The sequence below is a fragment of the Pocillopora damicornis genome, chromosome 6 (assembly GCF_964200805.1).
Source record: "Pocillopora damicornis chromosome 6, jaPocDami1.2, whole genome shotgun sequence".
Classification (NCBI taxonomy): domain Eukaryota; kingdom Metazoa; phylum Cnidaria; class Anthozoa; order Scleractinia; family Pocilloporidae; genus Pocillopora; species Pocillopora damicornis.
Genome location: NC_142675.1, coordinates 15,413,219 through 15,435,990, shown reverse-complemented (window position 1 = coordinate 15,435,990; position 22,772 = coordinate 15,413,219). Strand labels below are relative to the sequence as shown.

The 22,772-nt window shown below is 36.8% G+C and overlaps 3 protein-coding genes and 1 pseudogene across 9 annotated transcripts in view; 3 read left to right on the top strand and 1 right to left on the bottom strand.

The window, feature by feature from the left end:
• Window positions 1-133, bottom strand: part of LOC113666897 (uncharacterized) — a 28,679-nt gene extending 28,546 nt beyond the window's left edge. For 2 of the 3 annotated variants that reach the window (XM_089209367.1, XM_089209365.1), the window contains exon 1: window positions 97-132. The gene's annotated coding sequence lies outside the window, so the exon portion shown is untranslated. Of the gene's footprint in view, window positions 1-96 lie in introns of all 3 variants that reach the window. The other variant, XM_089209370.1, reaches the window with a different exon arrangement.
• LOC149044143 (uncharacterized) overlaps window positions 1-22,772 on the top strand; it is a 280,943-nt pseudogene that overhangs the window by 68,724 nt on the left and 189,447 nt on the right.
• On the top strand, window positions 1,999-7,007 carry LOC113676676 (uncharacterized). 2 transcript variants are annotated; one of them, XM_027193366.2, is made up of 2 exons: window positions 1,999-2,238; window positions 5,257-7,007. In XM_027193366.2, the coding sequence occupies exons 1-2, from the start codon at window positions 2,100-2,102 to the stop codon at window positions 6,198-6,200; spliced, it is 1,083 nt and encodes a 360-aa protein (XP_027049167.2). In that variant the 5' UTR covers window positions 1,999-2,099; the 3' UTR covers window positions 6,201-7,007. The 2 variants fall into 2 exon arrangements, 1 of the variants encoding a protein (XP_027049167.2); XR_016187655.1 differs by lacking the exon at window positions 1,999-2,238 and adding an exon at window positions 3,455-3,587 and having other exon boundaries at window positions 5,257-5,396.
• On the top strand, window positions 16,280-21,007 carry LOC113676480 (retinal homeobox protein Rx1). Of its 4 annotated transcripts, none has more exons than XM_027193146.2 (3): window positions 16,280-16,623; window positions 18,798-19,051; window positions 19,963-21,007. In XM_027193146.2, exons 1-3 carry the CDS (start codon window positions 16,470-16,472, stop codon window positions 20,455-20,457), a joined length of 903 nt encoding a protein of 300 aa, XP_027048947.1. In that variant the 5' UTR covers window positions 16,280-16,469; the 3' UTR covers window positions 20,458-21,007. The 4 variants fall into 4 exon arrangements, with proteins under 4 accessions (XP_027048947.1, XP_027048955.1, XP_089064858.1 ...); XM_027193154.2 differs by having other exon boundaries at window positions 16,337-16,623; window positions 18,801-19,051; XM_089208732.1 differs by lacking the exon at window positions 16,280-16,623 and adding an exon at window positions 18,219-18,369 and having other exon boundaries at window positions 18,801-19,051.

The following is a 22,772-nucleotide window of genomic DNA, read 5'->3' as shown; positions in this document are numbered from 1 at the left end:
TGGATTTGATTCTCTGATTTGGAATGAAACAGGTTCAGCCAAACAAATCAAAGGTTTACCACTATAAACCACTGAAGCTCACTCGGATATACTTACCTAACACAGCTCGGAGCGTTTGTGACGTCCTTTACACTTCCATTCAACGATAAAGCCTTAAATGTCACGAATACTAAGCATAGAACTTAAACAATTATTGGATGAGGTTGAACAGGATTTATGGATATTTCTGAAAAAAATCAATCACCAAAGCAACTGTCCTTTTTTCCACGAAGATAGAAAGTTTACTAGATTAAAACTGCTATCGGCCGATTGTAACTTTTTCTACATCTCTTTTTTTAACATTTGATTACGAAGTAATTGGATCAGATTGATATTTTGTCATTTTCAGATGGGTATATGTAACAATATCACACCTGTGTATATCATGGTGAGCTCCTATTTCTTACTAAACGGGTAAATTATTATTTGCTTTTCCCAAGCCTAAGCGCACACAACACTGAAAAATACTTTAATTCAACAGAACCAAAGTGATTCTTATAGCGAAAAGTAAACTTGAAAGTTTTAATTTAATCCTTAGCTTTACCGCCTTTTTCGTTTATGCCTCGTACAAAGCCGAGTTCAGACAACAAAGAGCAGTGAACAGAAGCATTAACAGCACCATATTTTAGTCATCAAGTTGAAAATGATTTACTGCATTTGATGCAAATCATATGACTCATTTAATCTCTAGGTCAAAACCACTTTTTAAAACAAATTAAATCGAGCTTTCATTTTCTGGCTGGAACCATCAAAAGCATAGTACATGCAAAGCTGACTTCAGGTGAACATGCAGGCTTCCATGGCTTTCGGAAGCGTCTTTCCCACAAGATGAAACCAAGTTATGTAATTTTTATTTTCCTCAATTTTCAAAGAGAAAGCTCGAGAAGTTTCAACAAAGAGGCAATTCACTTAGCTTGTCAAATTTTGATAATCTTCTTTGGGCCAAGCCGATGACGCTATGGTGTATCGTTTCATCCTAGTGAGCCGATAACCAAATTTATCAATAAAGGGCAAAATTACTGAGCGCTGATTGGTTGAGAGAGAGGGCATTTTTTCTTAATCGAGGGCATTTTTAGTAATCAAGAGAGGGCATGATTACCTGTTAATGATTGGCTAATCCGTTGCATAGCAACCGTTCGTTATCTTGAAATTTGTTAAAAATAGACTGCGCGCGTGATTTTCCTTCGTATAAATTTTGCCCTTTATTGATAAACAAGTAATCCCATGAGACCTCGTACTATTAAGGATTAATTGCACTTGAGTTTTCAAAATTTTGGAAAATTTTGAAGACTCTCGTGCAATTAATCCTTAATAGTACTTGGCCTCATGTGATTACATATACTAATCACAAAAATGACAGTTCCCTCTATTGTGATTGATTTCAAAAATCCTATTTTCCACTAATTTACTCGCCAAGTTGTTATTGGACGGTTTCTCAACAGACTACGATGTGAAATTTGCAGATTTCTTTGTGTCAAAATTTTACATCTGCCCTCGAGCCTTCACTTCTCGGCCAAATATTGATTTCTCGGACAACACCTTTGCCGTAGACATTATCAGCCGACATACCAGCCGCCTGAAGGCGTTCTTTCTATGTTATAACGCTCCATTTAATTTTCGCATCGCGCGTAAACAGGATATTATGTTGACGTTTTTATTCTAGCTGGACAGCATTTGAGATTAGCTCTTTAATATCACTCTCAATCGGACTCTACAAAAAAGTTCTTTTTTCTTCCATCTAATTTTTTCGGAGATTTTGCGTCGAAACTTTTACGCTCTACTGGAACTTTCAGTTACAAAAGCTCGCCTGTGAAGTCTATTTGAGTAACCATTATGTTGGTTTCTCAGTCCGTACGCTGCCGCACAAACAAAAGAGAAGTAGGTCATATCAATCTTTTGTCTCTTTCAGACAAGCATTTATAATTATATTGCACTAACCTTTCGATCCACTGCATATCGTGGGGAACCAATATCTCCTCTCCCACAAGAGCGAAATATTGTTTGTTTTCCCAGGCCTAAACGTGCAGGCTGAACGTAGTGACTCTTAGCAGTTCCAAAAAATGATTCATAGAACGAGAAATAACCTAGTAATTTTGATTTTAATTGTTTTTTTGACCGCCTTTTTCCTTTACGCTTCGTACAAAGCCGAGTTCGGACAACAGAGAACACAGACCAGAAACAACAACAACAATATAGTAGGTAAGTAAACAAGTTGGAAACAATTTACGGCATTTAATGTACAACACATGACTCGTGCTCTCAGCGTTTTTAATCAAGAACACTCCCAAAACCAAAACCATTTTGAAAACGAACTTTGAAGTGAGTTGTAATCCAATTTAAATTGTTCTCTTGAGCCTGCGAAAGCTTAAAAACTCGAAGGGTCGATTTAAGGTCAACACGACGACAAGTACAGAGACGTTCTATCTACACGTCCGAACTAAGCTGCGATTTTTTTATTTTCTTTGATTTCTCAGACAGAATAAAAGGTATAATGATCCGCTACTTTTAACAACAATGAAGGTTTTTGTCAAAGTTTGTTTTAAGTCCTCTCAGCCAATTCGATAAATCCATAGCGTGACGTTTCTTCCCAGTAAACTGATATCCAAATATTTATAGGGGGTAAGTTTCTAGAAAACTGTGATGCTGTGTCAGTAAGAAAGTGTTACAGGGTGATTCCTTTTTATCGACTGAGTTGATAACGTAAATTGGCCACTGTAAATAGTTTAGAAGCTGACACTTCGAGCGTTAGCCCTTCGTCATTCGCTCTGACGAAGGATTAACGCTCGAAACGTCAACTTTGAAACTCTTTACGGTGGCAATTTACGTTATCAACTCAGTTGACAATACCAAATTACCTCGACATACAAATAATTTGATTTTATCAACTGAGTTCAAAATTTTGTTAGTGGATAATAGTTAGTCGGCAAGCCAGTTAGTCAGTTAGTTAGTCAAGATAATTTGGTCATATTAACTGAGTTGACAATTTAAATTAAAAGGAATGACAAGGACTCATCCGATCCAGTCGCTAGTCAATCTAGGAGGGAGGGGTGACTCCATTGTTTCATATCATGAGCCGGCGTCGAATGATCACTGCCAGTATGACGTCACTTAGAAATATATGAGGCGCTTGTTTGGTTTGCTCAGTTTAGCGAGGGACGCTATAAGTAGTTAGCTACGACAAGGTCAATATCAGCTAGATTGCGTTATTATTAACTAATTTACCGTCCATGCGATAGGTTTGTTGTATCTACAGTCTGTGAGTTTAAAAAAAATGAAAAATTACCATATTCTTAGAGGAATGCAAACAGAAAATACATAAAGTAAACACAATATAAGTTTTTTTCTTTTTTCAAAACACTGAGCAGTCAAACCTTTTATTTTTGTTTCAGCCTTCCCATTTACACCGCCCTGATTTTTTTGGAAAGTTGTATACAGGGTTTATTCAACCCTTTAACCCCAAGAGTGATTGGGATCTAATTTCTCCTTAAAATATCACTCCTGAATCACACTTTTGGGTCACAAGTAAAGGAAATGATCACCGACTAAAGGTATTGATTGTTAAACAAATTCTCATCATCAGGATATGAAAAAAGTTATTTAGAACAGTAAGGAGAATATGTATACTGATATAAGAGTATAAAGGGCTGAGCAAATATTGAAGTACTGCACAACTATATCGTGACTGTGTATTTGAGACACTCTTACTTCTCGATGTTATCACATTGGAATCTTTTTTACTTTTATTTTTTCATTTTATTATTTGACATAAACAGCCACCATTCAAATTTCCAGTTACGGACCATTTTTGGACTTTAAGTTCATTTGGACTTTAAGTTCAAAATTGTTCTATCCAGAATGATAATCTGTTCTTGCTTTTTATGGCATTTTGGTAAAAATTATGTGCAACTAATCACTTCAGATTAGAACTTGAGCTTTAATCTACTTATGTTTACTCGGTATCAGTTAGACCACATCAGTCCTGTCATACATTTCTTGTGACCTTAGGTGCTATAATGGTGATAGGAAAAGGCTTTGATAAAGGTTCAAAATACACTTTAGAAATACCTCTATTGCATCTTTGTTTTGGATTGCTGTTGTGCTTTTATTGTACAAAAATTGTTGAATTTCATCATCCAAGTTTTCTATTCAGAATGACGATTTGGTAAAAAAAAGTTGGTGACAACTATGTCTTTTTTTGACATAATCAGCAAAGTCCACATATTTACTATTGCAATTGAGACAGACTTGAAATTTCAAGTGGAGAGTTGATTTAAGATAACATGTAATCAATATTTGTTATCATGCGGTGGTAAACCTTTATGTTACAATCTGCCTTTGATTTAAATTACTGAGATATATTTTGTATGAGAAGAGGTATGAAATGCTGTTTTAACAGCATAAAATGAAATACACCCCTCACGACTTGCAGTCTGATTTAGGAATTCTCATGAATTGAATATTGGAAATCTCTAAATGCGTGAGTGTGTGATGTCATACTGGCAGAGGCGTCTCAAACAATGTTTACCTTGTAGACACACCCTCCTTCCTGTGTAGAACAAAAATTTATCTTGGAAATCGGCATTCTTAATCACCTCAGTATCGAACGAACGCTTTTCATTCTACCAATTTTTCTAGATTTTCTCGTTACCATGTTCCCAACAATAGCGTAGCTCCATTTCCTGCATTTAAACACACGCACAGCCTGCAATTCCTCCATACGCTCCGACGAAGGGCTAACGCTCGAAACGTTAGCTTTGAAACTCCTTACGGTGGCCAATATACATTATCAATATTTATGGTATGCTTCCATCGACAGAAAGAGCACTACAATCCTGTAAACTTGGACAACTACTTTATTAAACGACGAGCAATATTCTTATTTAGGAGCGACGCCACTAGACAATACAGTGATTATTCTAAATCAACTTACTTGAGCCCACTGCAGACTATGACTTTGAAATTACCTAAATACACCCCCCACCGACGAGCACCACAGTTTGAAACTTACCCCCTCTATTAAGTTAGTTAGTCGGTTCAGTTTCATCTGGTCATTTGTCCATATTTAAAATGCAGTCTGTAACGAAGGGTTAACGCTCGAAACGTCAGCTTTGAAACTCTTTACGGTGGCCAATTTACATTATCAACTCAGTTGATTAAACCATATTATTTTGGATTGCTTATACTTCAAAATAAACTGAGATATCTTGTCTATCGTAGGTACAGTAATCAGTCAAAATGCTGTTCTATTTCAAGCGTATGCCACAGAAAAGACGACAGAGAATTCATCTCCAAAGGTTTTCATTTATCTCACTCAAACAGAGCAATGTCTTCCTCCAACCTTGGCCTCTTCCTCCGAGATCGGCGACCCCGAGACATGTAACTGTGATGTCATAGTGCTAAGCTTTAGAAAAAAATGCCAAGTGCAAAAGACGCCTCACATCACTTATCTGTTCGATCCCAATACTGGATGGGGAACAGGACGAAATGTATTGTATTTTGCTGTGAAAGCAAGATTCCCGAGATACCTTTATTACATTTTTCTGGATGACGATGTGGTGCCTCGTTTCAATTCATTTGCTCCGCCAGAAATGAGGAGGCATCCACCGTTTAGAGTCTTCGAATACTGGCTTCTTGATTATGAGCCTGTTGTAGGCGTTTTGGATAATCAACAGCATTATGGGGCAATCTGGGCCATTGAGAAAGGTCGGACAATATGTAACAAGACGGACAGTCCCCTTGTGATACCAACAGTATGGTTCGATGGTCTCTTCAATGCATATCATTATAAATCTATTAAGCATCTTTTCCCTTACCGCACGCAGTATGAAAAAATAAGCTGGTGGTCGCTGCATAGGTACATGTTTACTGCCGTCGAACTGATTTTTCGAGGTCAGGCATTGATGTTTGTGCCTGTTACTGCGGGTAATCCCGCCCATCGCTCATACCCAAAGTCTTTAAAGGAAATAGACACATACTGGAGAGACTACATCGACACAATTCGAGAGGAAGCTCCTCTAGTTTACAGAAATCAACCCTTATTTGAAGATTTTAGGCAGAATCTCGAGAACTACGTTATCAACACGAAAACATATTGCATGAATGTAACACGTCATCAATCTATTAAACCATACGCTCATTTTGATAGTCAGACAGAGATGTAGTTGAGGAGGTTAGTGAAGAGATAATTTCTAGCTGGGCTTTCAGTCCTTTTTTTTTAATAATACACATAAAAAATTACTCAGTTCTGATTGGTTAAGATAAGTGCAGTTTTCAGGTAATTCAATGCAGAAGACTGAGGGTTAATTCAGTGCAAAGAGGTAACAAACCAGATATTCTGATTGGTCAATACTCAAAGAAACTCACAGATAGCCACTCAAATGCGAGCCATGGATGTCGCAACATTTGGATACGCTGAGAATTTGCGAGCGAAACAATGGCTGGCGTTTTAAATAGATTTTCTTTCGCTACCGAAACGACAACACAGCAGCTGAAAAACAGCTCTAACAACGAAAACACTGTAAAAAGCACTGCTTTTTGGTTGTCGGTTTGGAAAAAGTAGTATTTAGAGACCCAGCTTAACACATGATTATTAGCTTTGCTAGTACATAATCATGATGAGCTATCTCGTATTTTTTTCATGGTTATTATTATTACGTAATCAAATGATTTTTCTCGTGCAATGTGGAATAAATAAGCACATGTTAATTTTTTTAAGACCACAAATTGCACTTGCCCTACGGGCTCGTGCAATTTTGTTAGTCTTTGAAAAAATTTACTCGTGCTAATTTATTCCAAATTGCACTCGAAATCATGTGATTGCCTTACTTATTTTGTCTTAAGTCTAGGCCCAATCCAACCCGCTCACATTATAAGCGACTTTTTTGGTAAATTTATTTAACTGTAATAGTCTTCAAATTTGTCACTTGGTTTCAGAAATAATGATTCCATGTAATAGAAATAAGAGACACGTGACTACCTCCCTGTTTGCTTTTAAACCGATTGGTACTATTTAATGTAAACATAGCGAGGATATATAAAGCAGGGATTCGCTATGGCATGCACGATGTTATTATACGTGCACAATTATTGAATATCTCATAATTAAAGTAAATTAATACTTTACCGAATCTGAGGTGACTCTGCAACTTTTGTTTTGACCTCCATTTTCAAACGGAAATGAAAATCAACTCAAAGGTCGCGGAGCCACCTCAGAGTCCATTAAATTATTAAGTAATGAAGGAGAATCTACATTTCCGTCCTTGTCTATTTTGGTACTGAAAACTTTTATAACTTGGTGACCCACTGACCGCTTCACATAGTCGAACCTCTAACCTCTGATGACAGTCGGTGTACGTCATACCATTTCTATGGGCCCTGTCCACTCTTCTACGGGTATTTTTGAATCCGCAACTATCTTGAGAAGGATTTTAAAAAAATTGTGTTCACACGCATCGTATTCGAATCGTTTTAATCCTTCCTAACGTATCCGATACGTATCCGGATATCTCGAGGCTTTCTTCAACGGTGCATGGTACTATCAAGAAACTTGAGTCTGTGATAAATAGAAGCAGCATTTGTGTTTGTTTGTATTCGACATGTGTTGCTTGGAAGTCATGAAGACTAACTACGAGAAATATGTCACAATCAAAATAGAAACAAACGAAAGGCAAAGCAGAGTCATTCATTTGGATACATGATGAAGTCGAGTTAGTGCTCAAAATCATTAAGAATCAAATCAAACAAAGTACTCTGGTATTTTGAACATCTTTCTTGAGCTATATCACTTGCCAGAAGATGCCTTGTCTATTGGTAAAGATTATCTGTACGAAAACGGATTGGATCTAATATCGTTATTTCAGCGTTTCCAAAAATATAAGGATTCGACCGTTTACGCGAGGCTGTATTCAATGCGGATTTTGAAAAAAATCCACTCTGGGACATTGTATAATATAACATTGTACGATGACATAACATTGTACTTCATGTCATTCTTTCCATAAAGATCTGTCTCAGTGTTGTATAATAATACTTGTAGATGCCTGTAAACTGTTGGTGAAGCAGCAAAAGAGACGTCATCGTGTTGACTTCTATGAGACGTCTACTTTCCCAATACTAATACTGCAATCTGTACTTGCGATGTCCGTATCAAAGGGGTTCGACTGTGACTGTGAATACATGAAAATCATTTATGTGAAATCTGGTTTGAGAGATGGATATGAAAGCGATCCTCACAGTAATGAACACTACTTAAGCAATAGTGAAAATAAGGCCTGAAAATAAATTCAGGCCTGTACGGGATTTGAACTCATGAATACCAATTGCTTCCTCTATTAACATAATTTACAACAAAATTCGAAAGCACCTCACCTACTCTACGAAAATGATTATTTTACTCAGGTTCAGCGAATATTGTTGAAGAATTCCCTCGAGTTCGTCTCGGGGATTAGATAACAATACTCACTTGGTCGTTGATGAATAAATGATAAATATTTAATAGGTCTGGATAGGAGCACATTCAATGGGAGCAACCTACACTTAATCATCAACTTTATCATGCTAAATTAAAATTTTCCTTGTAATTGCATCCACTGTTCTGTTACTATTGTTTGTTTTCTCCAATCAGCATTTTGTTATACACTTATTCAACTTTGTACTTTGTATAAATCAGAACTGAAGGTGACAGAAGAACTGTCGAACCATGTTTCGTTTATTTTCTTAAAATATTTAATACAGATTGTATAATAAAAACAACAACCTTTATTTGGCGAGAAAATATGCTCATTTATTCGATGGACGTGAGTGTTTTTCCGTGAACTAAAACACTCGTCGAATCGATGCGAACACTTCATCCGGGAACCAAGTAGCGTACTTCTTGTATGTAACACTAGTGCGATATTGTTAGCTGCACTTAGTCGTGAGATATCGTTCTTGCCACTCGAACATATAAATTCATATCTTCTCGCCACCGTGTAATATTCTCTGTCGAGAGATTATAAACTGTTAATATTTTCTTGCTTTATATATTTGCCTTGGACATTATCTGTTCCTCGAAGCTCACAGTTATCCTCGTGCTTCGCTCTCGGAAAACTGTTCCCTTCTCGGAACAAATAATGCGCGTTAATAAATATCCGTCCATAATTTCGCACCAAATGAAGGTTATTGTTTGTATTTCATATTAGATTTGCGGCAAAGTAATGAACCTAAAATGAGTCGAACTTCTCTGAGAGACTTATGAGCATTTGTGTGCGGCAAAAACTGAGTTTTTCTTCGACTAATCTTTGGCTGGGGAAACTCACGATTCGAATCATATATTTGCCTAAGGCTTAAATAGTATCTTTCGTGGAAAAACTCAACTCTTCTGCACTGCAGTTTAACAATATTTTGGCGTTCCTTTTATTTACATAACGTGACGTAGACAAAAGCAACTTTCATAAAATTTGACCCGCTTTTAGTGAGGATTTGGCTTAATCATATTCACCATAATTTTTGGATATCACATATAAAAAAAAGATTCGGTAAACATGAAGGAAGAACCCTGAGAATTATGCAAGGGTTCCCACTTACATATCCTGTGAGGACGAAAATTTCAAAATGAGTAAAACATGTGGTCCAGTGACATAACTTTTTTTATCACGCCTCAATTCTTTTAGAAAAAAAAAACAAAACAAAAAAACAGTTAAATGTTTGTGTTTTCATCAGGTGAATCGGTACATTTGAAATATTTTTCAAGGTGTACCTCAGTTTTAACTTCTGATTTTATTTTGGATTTTTTTTTTATTTGGTTATTTTAAACATTTGTACCATTTCATTCTCAGATGAAGAATTTAAGCTTGAGCCGTAACAATGAATAAAGCTCTATTTCAAAATATTAGCTTTCAACCCTTCAAATTGCCTGAAATCTAACTATCTTTTGTCAAAACAGCTTTTAACCGCCAACCCTCCGAGATAGTCACGTATGGGTAGAAATAGAAAGAACTGCTTAAAGAACTAAACGATACCTGCTATTCAATCGATCTTCAAGCGACATTGAATGCCTATTTGGCCATTTTTTCACGTCATAAGTTTGTTTTTTTTTTTCTAGTTTTCTCTACTGGCGTCGACATGTCTTGATTCTATACGCATTATGACTGTATTAGTTTCACAATATCGAAAGAGTACGCGCAAAAAATTAGAAGTATATAATCACGGTTGAAAAGTGTAGCTTTCTTTCATACTCGGCTACTCTGTAGGAGATGGCTATTAATCGTTAAATGAATCCAATAAAGAGACAATAAAACGAATATTTTCGACATCTTTGCCAAAAAAAATTAAATGCCTTATGTTGATAAGAGGGCATTCTAAAAACCGTGAGTTTGAAAAAGACATGACCTGCCCAGATGTTAACAAGTGTTAGTTTTATAGCGCAATTAGCCATGGCTTCTTGTAAATTGCATTAAAATTAACATCTACTTAGCCTTTTAGGGCAAGTCTGTTTTAAATAAGTGATTTTTTATTCATTGGAAATGACGAAGATCTAAACTGAATATTGCGAGTAAAACCAAACAAATTAGACAATAAATACGAAATGATGTTTTTGTTCAAAGCTTAGCAGCACGCAATACCCGACAATTTGCGACAATGTGGTCCTGAAGGAATATTTAATTCAACTGTACTGACCATCTTCATCACTTTTCTTTTTCATTTGCTAAAAATACCGACATGTTTTGAAAGTGCACTGCCGTTGGACAGTCTTGGGGAAGAACTTACATCCTCGTGTGAAAATATATACTGTTAGCTTTTACAACAATTTAGTGTTTTTATAGCGATCTCAATTAAGGGGTGCAGGTTTCACATGAACTTTCAATAACTAAAACATGTTTTTGAAAGTGAGGAATGATCGATTGATGTACAGAACCAATCCGCCTGTCATAAAAATGAAATTACAGACTTTATGCATTCGGTAAGCTGTTTTTTGTTTTGTTTTAGTGAACGTATTTCTTATCAGCCTTCCTGCTGTTTCATAAGTTTGCCATATTAATATTCATCGAAAAGTTTTCATAGACACAAATTGAAAAGGCAAATGTGATTTTTCTCTGTTTTCAAATATTAGTCACTGTCTTAAATACTGATACTTCTCTGCTTCAAAAAGTCGTAGATTGGGACTACTGTGTGTTGCTGATGTCTTTTTTTTTTAAAGAATTGTTCATGAAATTTTAGAAATTGCCGTAGAAATGAAAAATAATATGATAACGTCGATATCAACAGTTGAAACTAACCACAACATTGAAAATTCAAGTTGATTGAAGCTCATAACACAGACATGAAACACTGAAGAAGAAGAAAAGATGACCTTTCTTAAAAAAATGTGGACATCGTTTGTGGAACTAAACAATAGTTACGCAGCGATAACTTACTAATATCTCCGAGTTACGTAGAGGTGCGTTTTGTTAAACATTACCATGGTTCAAAAAGACAACAGTGCCACTTCATCGGCAGGCGAGAGCTGAACCGAACGAGTTCTAAATTTTCTTTAATCCAAAGATGTGATCAAAGGCCACCTCTTCATTCAGCGATATGAGAATACTTAATTAGCTTAAGGAGTAATTACTTGTTGAAACCGGCTGGATGCGTTGAACGTGGCTGTACCTGGTTAGTCGAAAAAAAAAAAATAATAATAATTGTCGGGAAAGAAGAAAAACAAATAATCATGCTTACTTACAATGAGGTTTTTTTATTTAAATTTTTTTTTGCATAGACAAATGAATACCATTCTCTGAGGTCTAAGCAGAGACAGGTTTTGCTCAAAGGGTACTCTTCGTTATTCTCGGTGGGGGTGCACCTGTGCGTAGTCCCACTTGGCTCCCGTATCCAGACCTTCCTCTTAAAATTGTACAACCTTCGCCTTGTTGTAGGACCAAGGTCAGCAATATTAACCTGAAAATCAAGCTCAGATGATACATTTTGGCTCATTTTTTTTTCTTTACCATTCATTTGTAGTTCACTTAACACCTGTCGTGGTTCCCTTGAAAAACCATTTTGGATTCAATAACTCAGTCACGTTCTCTACCTCGGCCTTTTTAAGACCAGCTCAAATAAATCAAAATCCAATTGGGCGACACATATCTATCTAGTTTTGGTAACGGTCATAATTTATCGCCTTGGAGGGGGTTTTAGGTTGGGAGAAAGGAAGGAGGGTGGGGGGGGGGGGGGCTGGAAGATTTTGTGTTGTTGTGTCGCGATACAATTTAACTAGTCCCCTCATGAGACTCTGCAATATTTTCATGATTTCCCTCATTGCCAGTTAATCGGCAGTCAAGTTCCTATGGTCTCCCCATTCCCTCATTTCAATTTGTTGGGGACGACTGCTCTTCCCTCCGTTCCCCCTGAAAACAAGTGATCCTCCCCCCTCTTTCTTCCTTCCTGTCTTCACTAGTGAGCTAAAGGACTAAGCCAGGGGGGAGGGGGTTGGGTTGACGCGCATCACCCACCTCTCGCCCAAATTTTCCCCATTAGGATTTATTCAGCTTATCATGTTTTACATCAGATTGTCTCGGAAGAAAAGCTCTACGGCAGGTCAAATGGATGTTGTCTGACCAATTAAAATAGATTTGGCTAAACCCTTTACACCCTAACATCAGTATGAATGTTCGCCATACTGTTCTCGATACATTTCCGAGGCTGCCGCTGACCAGGAGAATTTGTTTACATGTCATAAGTTTCTCTCGTTGGTAATCATTTTCTTTGTTCTCGTGTTTGATTCAACTGAGACACTGTTGGGAGAAATAAGGTGTTAGTCACTTGCAGGGGTGAAAGGGGTTAACCCTTTCACTCCCAAGATCTAATTAGTAATTCTCCTTACTATCTGCCATACAATTTTTATGATGTTAGTTCAGAGAATTTGGCATTGGATCAACTAATAATCCCATAATTGATATTCTTCTCTATTCTCATCACCTGCCTGCTTGATATTGTATTGATATTGTAAGGAGAAATTCTGTCTTGGTCACTTGTGGGAGTGAAAGGGTTAAGAATATATACAAAACTGTGAAAATCATCAATAACGAACCACTTCGTGACCACAGTACTCTCCATTATGTAAACCTTGGCCTTATTAAGCTTCCTGACATAATTAAGTTAAGTACGAGTCTACTATTTTACGATCATATTGTAGATAAACAAAATCATCTAATTTTGCACTTTCTTTTATATCTGAGATCCACGATTATGCCACCAGAAGTACATCTTTGCAGTACCTGAACCCTAGACGCATCAGAATAAATATGAGGAGATTCTGTCCAACATATCAATACGGGAGAAGCTTACTATTATGTATTAGTTTTCTGAGTACTAATTAATATCTTTATATCGTGTGATTCCTATTCCCTCTCTTATATATATGTATCGCTTAGATATTGCTGTATGAAAAAATGTAATTTAGCGTAAAGGGCATCTAATTAGCTTGCTATATTGGGCTCTTTTCCATTTCTTTGTCTTGTTGTAATTATTCAGAGGTTTAGATTGTTGAAATGGAGGAAATAATAAGAATAAGTATCTATTAACCAAGAGGACTCTCCCCAAAGAAACGCACGATTCTGCAAGCATTAAAGTCCGCCTCGTTTGGGGTTTGGGGAAAAATCAATTCATAGTTAGTTTGTGTGGGCGAAAAGTGTCAGTGATAAAATTAAACACAAATTACCATCACTAAGAACTTCATGAACAGTCATTAGCAGACCTGACTGGCTAAAGTTTGTGTGGACACCGTATCTTCATACTCGTAACATTACATTCAAACGATAACATCTTGATAAAAACGGTGGGAAATCTTTCTTAAATCCTACTCTCGTTTTCTCTCAAACTGAAAGTATTCAGCCAGAATTTCTATCAACGTTTAATTATGTCTCAATCCGAGAGGGGGTCAGCAGATTAAAATAACCATTTTCAAAACATTTCATCGATCAGAGATGAAGTCGCCTTCTGTGATTGATTACTCATTCTGTAATAAATGACACATTCCACGCTAGCCAATCGCATTAATTACGTAAGGTCATATTATTTAATTGCTCTTTCATAATGAGCCTCCTTTAAGCTTTGCTTTCTCCGCAAGTCAAAACAACCTCCTCACTATCGGAAGTTAATTTTTATGAGCTTAGGATTTCTGGTTGCTGACTGAATCTGGTAAATTATTTCAAGCGAAGTTTCATCGGAGAGAGAACTGGTTATTACCGATCAACTTTTGCTCAAATGTTTCTATGGAGTCCGTCGCCTCATCAAAAGGGCACACGCCGAAACTGAAATTGTATCACAACCCATAACAAGATAACAGAAAACACTATCAAACACGACAGCAAATATTTCTTATATTATAAGTATCTCTTCACCGCTCGGCTGTCCAACGGTGCAGGTTATTAAAAATACACTAAGTGGGATTAACTTTGTGCTAGCCTCGGGCAAGCGGCTACGGTTGAAGTAGAATTAGTCGGATAAAAGATTTCCAATTGAAACAATTAGTTTGTCGCACGTTAGACAGACTAATTACTGACAAGAGTAATTACTTCTTGACAAAATAAGTGTTCACTTCATTCGCGCAAGAAAACAGCGAGTACAACTTTGAAACCTTAGCAAAATGTAATATGCGTACATAATCCCAAGTTTGTTTGCGCGTCAAAATTTTATTGTTCAAGGGAAGTTGATGGCTTGATAGACCTGAAAGAAAATAACGGCGTATTTTTCGCGTATTTTTCATGTTTGTTTATAATTTCCTGCGATTGCTCAAACGAACATCTTATTAACGCGAGCGGCTTCTCGCCTCTACTAATCATTTCTAATTAGGAGATGATATTAATTAAGAGGTTAATTACATATCAATAGAATTTGACAAGTCGGTAAGAAAGTCGACAATACATGTTAAACCTTTGCATCGATGCCGGCTTAATAATGCTTTACAAAGCCCTTGAGAAACACGCAAACATTTCACTAGCAAGCTCATGCCTCTTCTGTTGGAAAAACAACAATTCAACGTCCGCTAGAACACTTCAATTTAAGGCTATTAATCTCAAATGAATTTCCGTTGCTCTGTATTACTTTCATTTCCTGAGAAGGTGACAGTCTTTCGCGCAAACTAACGAAGTCGGCTCAAGCAACGCGATAAAGAGCCATAATTGCATTAATCTCCTTTAAGCTAGCCTTGGTTTAATTTCCTCTTTTTGCCAAGACGCGTGTATAATACTAGTATCATTGCTAGAATTTCCATTTCTTCATCTTGAAGCAGATAAATATTTCACTTTTTATCACCATTTCCATATCTGCGGCGGTAATGATGCAAATCGAGTCGAATTTTTCAACATCCGAAAAATTGGCATGAGTAGAAGTGGTACTTAATTGTTTCCAATTGAATGTTGCCATTGAAATGTTATCACCATTTAATTGCTCGCAGATCCTAATATCGGAGGCCAAAGATTCACAGGAGTGTTCACCGGCCGGCTTTCTAGTGAGAATGAAATGAAGGAAAACAAAATGAGAGGGTAGGCCCACGGGCAAAAGGGCCATGGTCTGCTGAAGATGTTGAACGGTTTGAAACACTCTCAAATGTTGACATGAAGGATGAAAGCATGCTTAGATACCGAAGCTTATAGCCCGACGAAATGTTACGGTAACTCTCTTAAATTTGAGGAGATAACTCAACCAGTTATTTGTATGTACTCTCAAAACTTGACAACAGCGAAAATATTTGTTGATGTTGGTGACGAGCGAAGAAAAGCGGTGTTAATTAAAGAGACTTCTTTGGCCGGCGCTCGCAAGATGGCGGCAATTACGCCCAATTACTTCTCATCAAAAATGTGTAAATTTCATTATTTCGAGTTTTCTTTCTGCCCATATTATTTGCTTACGAAGATGCCGAGTCTAAGGATAAATCTACCAAAAATTTTATTTCTAAGAAAGTCTACATCACTTTGGCTTAGCTGTCAACCCAAGGTGAAGCTGCGAAACGCAAAGAAGGAATAATTTGCCGGCTCGAGCAGTTTCGCATAAATAACACTCCTCGTTTCTCATAAAGGCAGTTTAATGTTGATATAATTAGGTCTTTATTGGAGTTGTATAGGATTGTTATGTTAATCTAGATAGGGATTAATGTTAATAAATTCTAATTATATTTTACTTGAATGAATGTTTTGCTAATAACCGTGGTTGAGTATAAATCCGTTGATTGGTTGTGAAAAGCCAATCTTTACCCCAAAGAAAACCGCCAGGCAAGGATCCCTTTGCTAATAATAGCAATTTAATTTAGCAAGCCGGTCACTGTGTGAGGGGCATAATTTCCCCTGTGGGTCTACCATTCATGCTCCACTAACTAAGCCCTTCGTGATTATGAGCAAGAAACTATTGCGCCTCTGATAAGAGAGGTGGGTGAAGCTCAAGGTGGTGACAACTTCCCTAGCCCAAAGCGCTGTATAATGGAGGCCCGAAACAGCGTAGATACTACCTCTTCTAAAGAGAAACATGGCGTATTTTCCTATAGCATAAACGGCATATTAGGCCTTAAAAGCGGTTCTGACTCGATGAAAGATCAAGACGGTGAGAACGCGGGGGAAGTGATAAAGAAAGAAGGTAATAATTAAAACGTTTTTCGTCGCCGGCATCGTGTTAGCAGAGTTACATCACGCGCTCGCCAAATGTGTCCGAGTTGCTCTTTTCACATCACAAAATTTGAGGAATTGAATCAATATATTTAACGCGGATGGTAATTTGAACTGTAAACTTAACTCGTCGTTGTAGAGATTCATCTGCGTCTTCTGCTTTTTACTTTTTAAAGTTGGCTGTCAACATAGCGATCTCTTAGCAAAAGCTTGAAATCCACTAATATATGGTATGATCACCAACCTATCTAACTGAAAATAACTACCTTTTCGGAATAGTTCGAACTACGTTTTGTTCTTTGATCTTCGACTTTTGATTTGGCTTAAACTATGGCGGAAATTTAACCGTGAGAACGCTGATGCAGCGCAAAGAAATGGCCGCCCAACGGAAAAACTTTAACATCACTGATCAAAAATCATGCGCATTTTCAACATAGTACCTTCCTAAATTCGCCAGCTTGTTGACTGTCACATACCATATTATTGAGTCGTCGAATTTTTGACAAGAAATTAAATAGAGTTTTGGCAGTTTTTAGATGAATCATGAGTTTTGCAAAAGCAGCAATAACATTCTGCCTACTTTGCTTAAAATCAGCCATTAGTAAATGTTTATGATGAGTGTTTCGCTAGCGACAAGTGTAAAGCGCTTTTAATCGAGTTTGCAGTTATTTTATTATGCAGTGATGCGATTATTTTAACAACCTCTTGCAAATGAATCGCTGAGGAACGTAGTGTTATGACTTCGTCTTTTTTCAGGGTAGTTTATATTCTCGGCGAATTTTTTTGGCTTAATTTTTATAAACACTCCACGAAGTGAGAATTCGCACAACGATTTACGTAAATTAACATTTAAGGTATTTCTATCTTGCCTGCGTTACTCAACTTTGTCTCGTCTGAGCGCAATGTGCAATTTCAAAATATACAAACCTCAGGGAAATGAAAAATTTAATGTCTCAAAGCTCGCGATATGTAGAGAAATAATTTTGAAGAAAAAATCTAAGAGACACGAATTCGATCCAAACAAAGGAGGTTTTAGAAAAGTGTTGTATTTCGTAAACTGACTATATTTGTTGCTCTAAACTCTATTAGCGGTGAACACCATTTCATAGCAGCTGGTTCCATCTTGACCCTAATAACTGCTAATATTCAATTCAATTTACATCAATTTGTATGAAAGAATAGCTCATCGCTTTTCCATGCTATACAAAACGCAATCCATTTGAATAAAATCTCGCTAGGATTATTTTTCATGCACGCCCCTTCGCGATTTACGCCAATTCTGGCGACCTGAACTCTAATGATTTGGTTTTCTGGCTTGCTGCGTTTTGGCGTTTTGAATAAACAAAGCAAATGTTTAATAAATTGCTCCTTTTTAATTGTTTTCCTTCGTCTGAAACAAAGGGGTGACACAAATGAAATCGCCTCGACAATGTGGCAAAGAATGGATGCGGAGTATTCTAAATTAAGGTAGATATCTATTAACGCCAAACCGTGGACTTTCATTGGATGAAGAGCCAATATTAAGAAAAGCCCTTGAAAGTTTAAAATTTTTGTCCATCACTGTAAGAGACATAAGAGACAATCTGCCCGCAAAACTCATAAAAACTATTCTGCCCATCTGTTATAGTCAGTTTAGACAGACAACGATCGAGAAAAGTGTTTTTTAAAAACGACCGGGTTGAGTTCACCATTGGCAAAGACATGGATGTAAAATCTGGTTAGCTTAACTTTTACTCGCATTTATTAAGATTGTTAACTAGGCAACTTGTTAATAGTTGTTTTACTTTAGAATGAGTCTGATATCACCGCGCAGAGTGGTAGTTTAACTTCACTGTAGGGTTTTTAGGAAGTTGGCACCTTACAAAGAAAATTAACGGCCTAGCTTTGTAGTCTTTAACAACTCCAAGAAAACAACCACAATTTGCGGTGTTATGAGTTCAAGAAAACATTTTCCGCTTCATAATAGGGGGAGGGAAAATGCAACATTGAAAGTAAGTGAACGAAAACATTTAAAAAAGCATCTGTTAATCTACTGTCCGAAATCGCGCGAGAATTTATTTGTTTAATTTACAAGTAGAAGGTTTTGTTTTAGAGATGAAGTCCCTTACCGCATGGAATAACATTTTGTGCTTTTCCTTGTAATAGCAGAAAGCAACGCTATCGAGACTGTCTCCGCAGAACAAGTTCCGGTAGAGGGAGATGAAGAAACTGAAGAGGTGAACTCGTCGTCCGAGGACGCTTCAGCTTCAGCGAAGAAAAAGAAGACTCGCTACCGCACAACATTTAGTCAGTATCAGCTTGAAGAGCTTGAACGAGCATTCGACAAAGCCCCTTATCCGGATGTATTTGCACGGGAAGAATTAGCCTCTAAACTTGGCTTGACAGAAGCAAGAATTCAGGTAAATATAAATGCCACGTTTGAACTGGTTTCAAATATTTGTTTCCAGTAATTAAATTCGCTATCCGTTCCTCTTGCTCGAATTTGACGACTCTGTTCCGAAAAACAAGCGACAAATATATCGGTCATAGGTATTCTTTAAAATTCGAATTTTACACTCCTTCAAATAGGTACTAAGCATAGCTGTTTCAACCGAAAACAAAAGTTGTATCTAGCAAATTTTTTGACGATTCTGACAGGGTTTTTAGCGTTAATCTATCAAATCTATGAAAGTTGATGGTGGTTAGGTGTCTCAGTAAAAAAAATTAGATCGTTTGAAATTTCAGTTGACATTATCAATTTAAAGCCTTCGCTGTCTTGGCTGAGTGCAACTGCCTATCGACACATTTTAACCAATGAAGAATGCTTTATTCTTTGGATAGGAAATGTTCTATTATCAAAGTCACCGTTTCATTGCTTATCGAAGACTTTTGCTGTCGTATATCATTAACTAGTGCTTGTTATTGCATTAAATTTGTTCTCATAAAACAACTAACATTGATAATTCCAAGAACACATATTCCTAAAAATAAAGATGCAACGGTTGGTGATTCATCTCTGAAAACGCCAAGTTTGAACGACGTTAACTGATCAGTTCATTTAACACAAATGATATCCACGTAGATAACAAGTTTACATTTCATTTTTTGGGGGCGGTAGATTTTGCGGATGTCGGAAATGCGAGACTCAAACGAGCCGAGACGTCTCGCCCATTTATTTCCAAATGGATATCACTATCGATGTACACGATTCCCAAAATATTGTTCTGATATTTCAAATTGATATGCACTTATAAAACAGATCCTGGGACATCAGAGAGTGAAGGAAAACCTAGAATGTAAGTAAATTTTATTCTTCAACTTGTGTCTTCAGGTCTGGTTCCAGAACAGAAGAGCAAAATGGCGAAAACGTGAAAAGCTATGTGCTTTTGGAGCAGTTCCCCCCGGACACGGCATGGTTTACCCCTGGTTACACCAGGAGCCATTCTCTCCCAACACATCGTACCCTGTGACCTTCCCCACGGGTCTTGGACACGGCAATACCCCACGCGACATATGCTCGTCCTTTTACCAAGCCACAACGCATCCCATGCAGTGTTTCCGTTCGCAAGTTCCGACTGTTATGCGCCCCGGTTGTCCCGATCCTCGCGAGTGCCCTTGCTCCTGCAGCGTGCTGTCTCCTACGGGAAGCCCGTGCTTTATAACACCCCCCTACCGACTTGAGGAGTCCGGGCGAGGATTTGATGTCTTACCCGAACATTCTGGTGGAATGACGAGGGAAACTAACCGAGTCTCGAGTATTGCTTCCCTTCGCCTTCGAGCTAAAGAACATCAGATGAATATTGTGCAGATTCTCAGTAGAAAATAAAATGGGACTGAACCCAATTTCAAAATCATTTCTAAGTAGTTTTAAACAAAATTCAGAAGTATATACATAAAAGGTTCATGTGGCAGTGGCAAAGTGAATGTACGGTTTTAAGCAACAAACTTAAGACTATTAATGGCTATAACTTCGACACATTTGGTTGTCTACCAGACTTAAATGTAGTAATATTTCCGTACTTTTAATTTGAGGAACATAGCCTGCCAATGGATTCTCCAAACTGCATCTTGAGTTTTTAAAAACAACGTTAAAACAAATTTACAGCGGAAGTAACTGTAAATAAATAATTATACAATTGAACAGTTTATTTCATGCAGCTATTCGTCTTCTTAAAGTGACACAAGTGCATTCTAATCGTCTAGTGACAGATCTAGAATTGCAGAATAAATTCTAGCACGCTGGTTCTTTATTGTGAAGAGAGCTGCGCCTTGAAAATGGAATTTAGAGTTAAAACTACTTTAAAACAAGTCAAGAAAGCGGCTGCGTAGGCTGAGTCATTGACAAATATTTACAATAAAGAATTTATAAAGGAAAACCATTTGGGTTAGAAGGAATATAATGCTAAAAGCAATGAAAAACTAAAACAAACGGAATTCGAAAGACTTTTAAGACCTCTCTGGTCAATTGCGAGTGAAAAGTGTCCCTACAACTAGGCAGGTACTCTTTCATTCAAGTCCAGTTTTCATGCTCAATTTCATTTTTCTTTGCCCTTTCAGTAAGTCATTCCGCATCTATTACCCAAAGAATCTTCATCTCATTCCCTTTCCTGTTTTTTTTTTTTTGCTTTGTTTGTTTTATGTCTTAACTTTTTCAAAGGCATTAATAGAGTACATACTTTAAGCGCGATAGAAAAAAATCCTATAAGTACTCACTCTCTTTCAAATTTTAGCGGCAAAAGCTTTCAATTCTAAAAGTTTCACCGGGAAAATATTCTTCTTTTACAAGGCAATTGGTTCTCATAATTTTGCGACAATAAAAGTTATTCCCAAGCAATTTATACGTATTTAAAAAAATCAGTTCAGTTGTATAAATTCATGCTCGTAACATACTAATTATTTCTACAGGTTTTTTCAAAATTTATTTTTATAATGTTATAGAACGAAACACACCTATTCTTTGCTAATTCATAAGCCACAAGTTTTTTTTTGATTTGTTCAAATCTCTTTCGCGATCTTACACAAAAGAAACGATCACAGTCACTCTGTTGAAAAGGGAAAACAAAAGATATCTCTGCTCAAAAGAAAAAAAATAAAACAGAACAGTACAAACGCTGGTCTAAATTTCCCAAATAGAAAAAATCGAAAATGTGTCACCAACTGTTGTACGTGGAATTTTGCATTAACTCGTTATTCGTAAGAAATTTCAATGACACATCTCATTCAAACAAAGACAAAAAGACTGATAGATGTTGACTGATTGCATTTCATAAAACTGACCTCTTAAAACTGGCGTAAAACTCGCATGTAAAAACTCCTGAAGAGAAAGATAATTAAAATTCGATTTTTGAGAACGCTAAATTCATGAGTCCTTTCCACCACACTTTATCTTGCATTTGGAAACTAGCTTTTGTCCTTATAATGGCTTTTTGCAAAACCAATTCCTTATATCGTTCTTAAAAGCACGATAAAAGGAATAATTGATTATCTTTCTTTCCTCTAGTCGTCATTGAGTCTACAATAGTTGATAACGAGCGTGTTTATCAGTAAAATAACAGAATGCCAAATACATCAAGCCAATATTTACTTAGGAGCAAGTAGATAACTGTGTTATTAAAGGTCGATTAAACTCTTGTATCATACGTGGACGCAATAAACTTCTAACTTCCGCTCAAACCAAGGAGGACAAGATGTTGTCATATTTAGTTCTGATAGTTAATGCCGCCCGTCAAAACTCTAGTTAAAGATTAAATTCATGATTAAATTCATGGATCGAATACAAGATGATTTCGTTTTGAGCTTCGAAACAGAAAAACATCTTATTGGCGCAAACTTTTAAGGAAGAATTTGGAAATATCTCGTGCGTAAAATACAGCGCGAAGCATTTACAATTTATATTCGAGACTCGATTATTTTTTTGCGCGCGAAAAATTATTTTAAATCATCTTTGGCAAGCAGAGAGCATCTCATGATATCATAAGACATGTTCTATTTTTCTTTCCTCCATACAAAAAAACAATGTGCACCCCACAGACAATTCTAATTAATGAAGAAAATTTAAAGATGTTTAGCAGTCTTGTTAAGCTTGTTTGAATGGATCACATCAAAAGCTCCCAGGATAAATGAAGGTAAGTATATTGATTT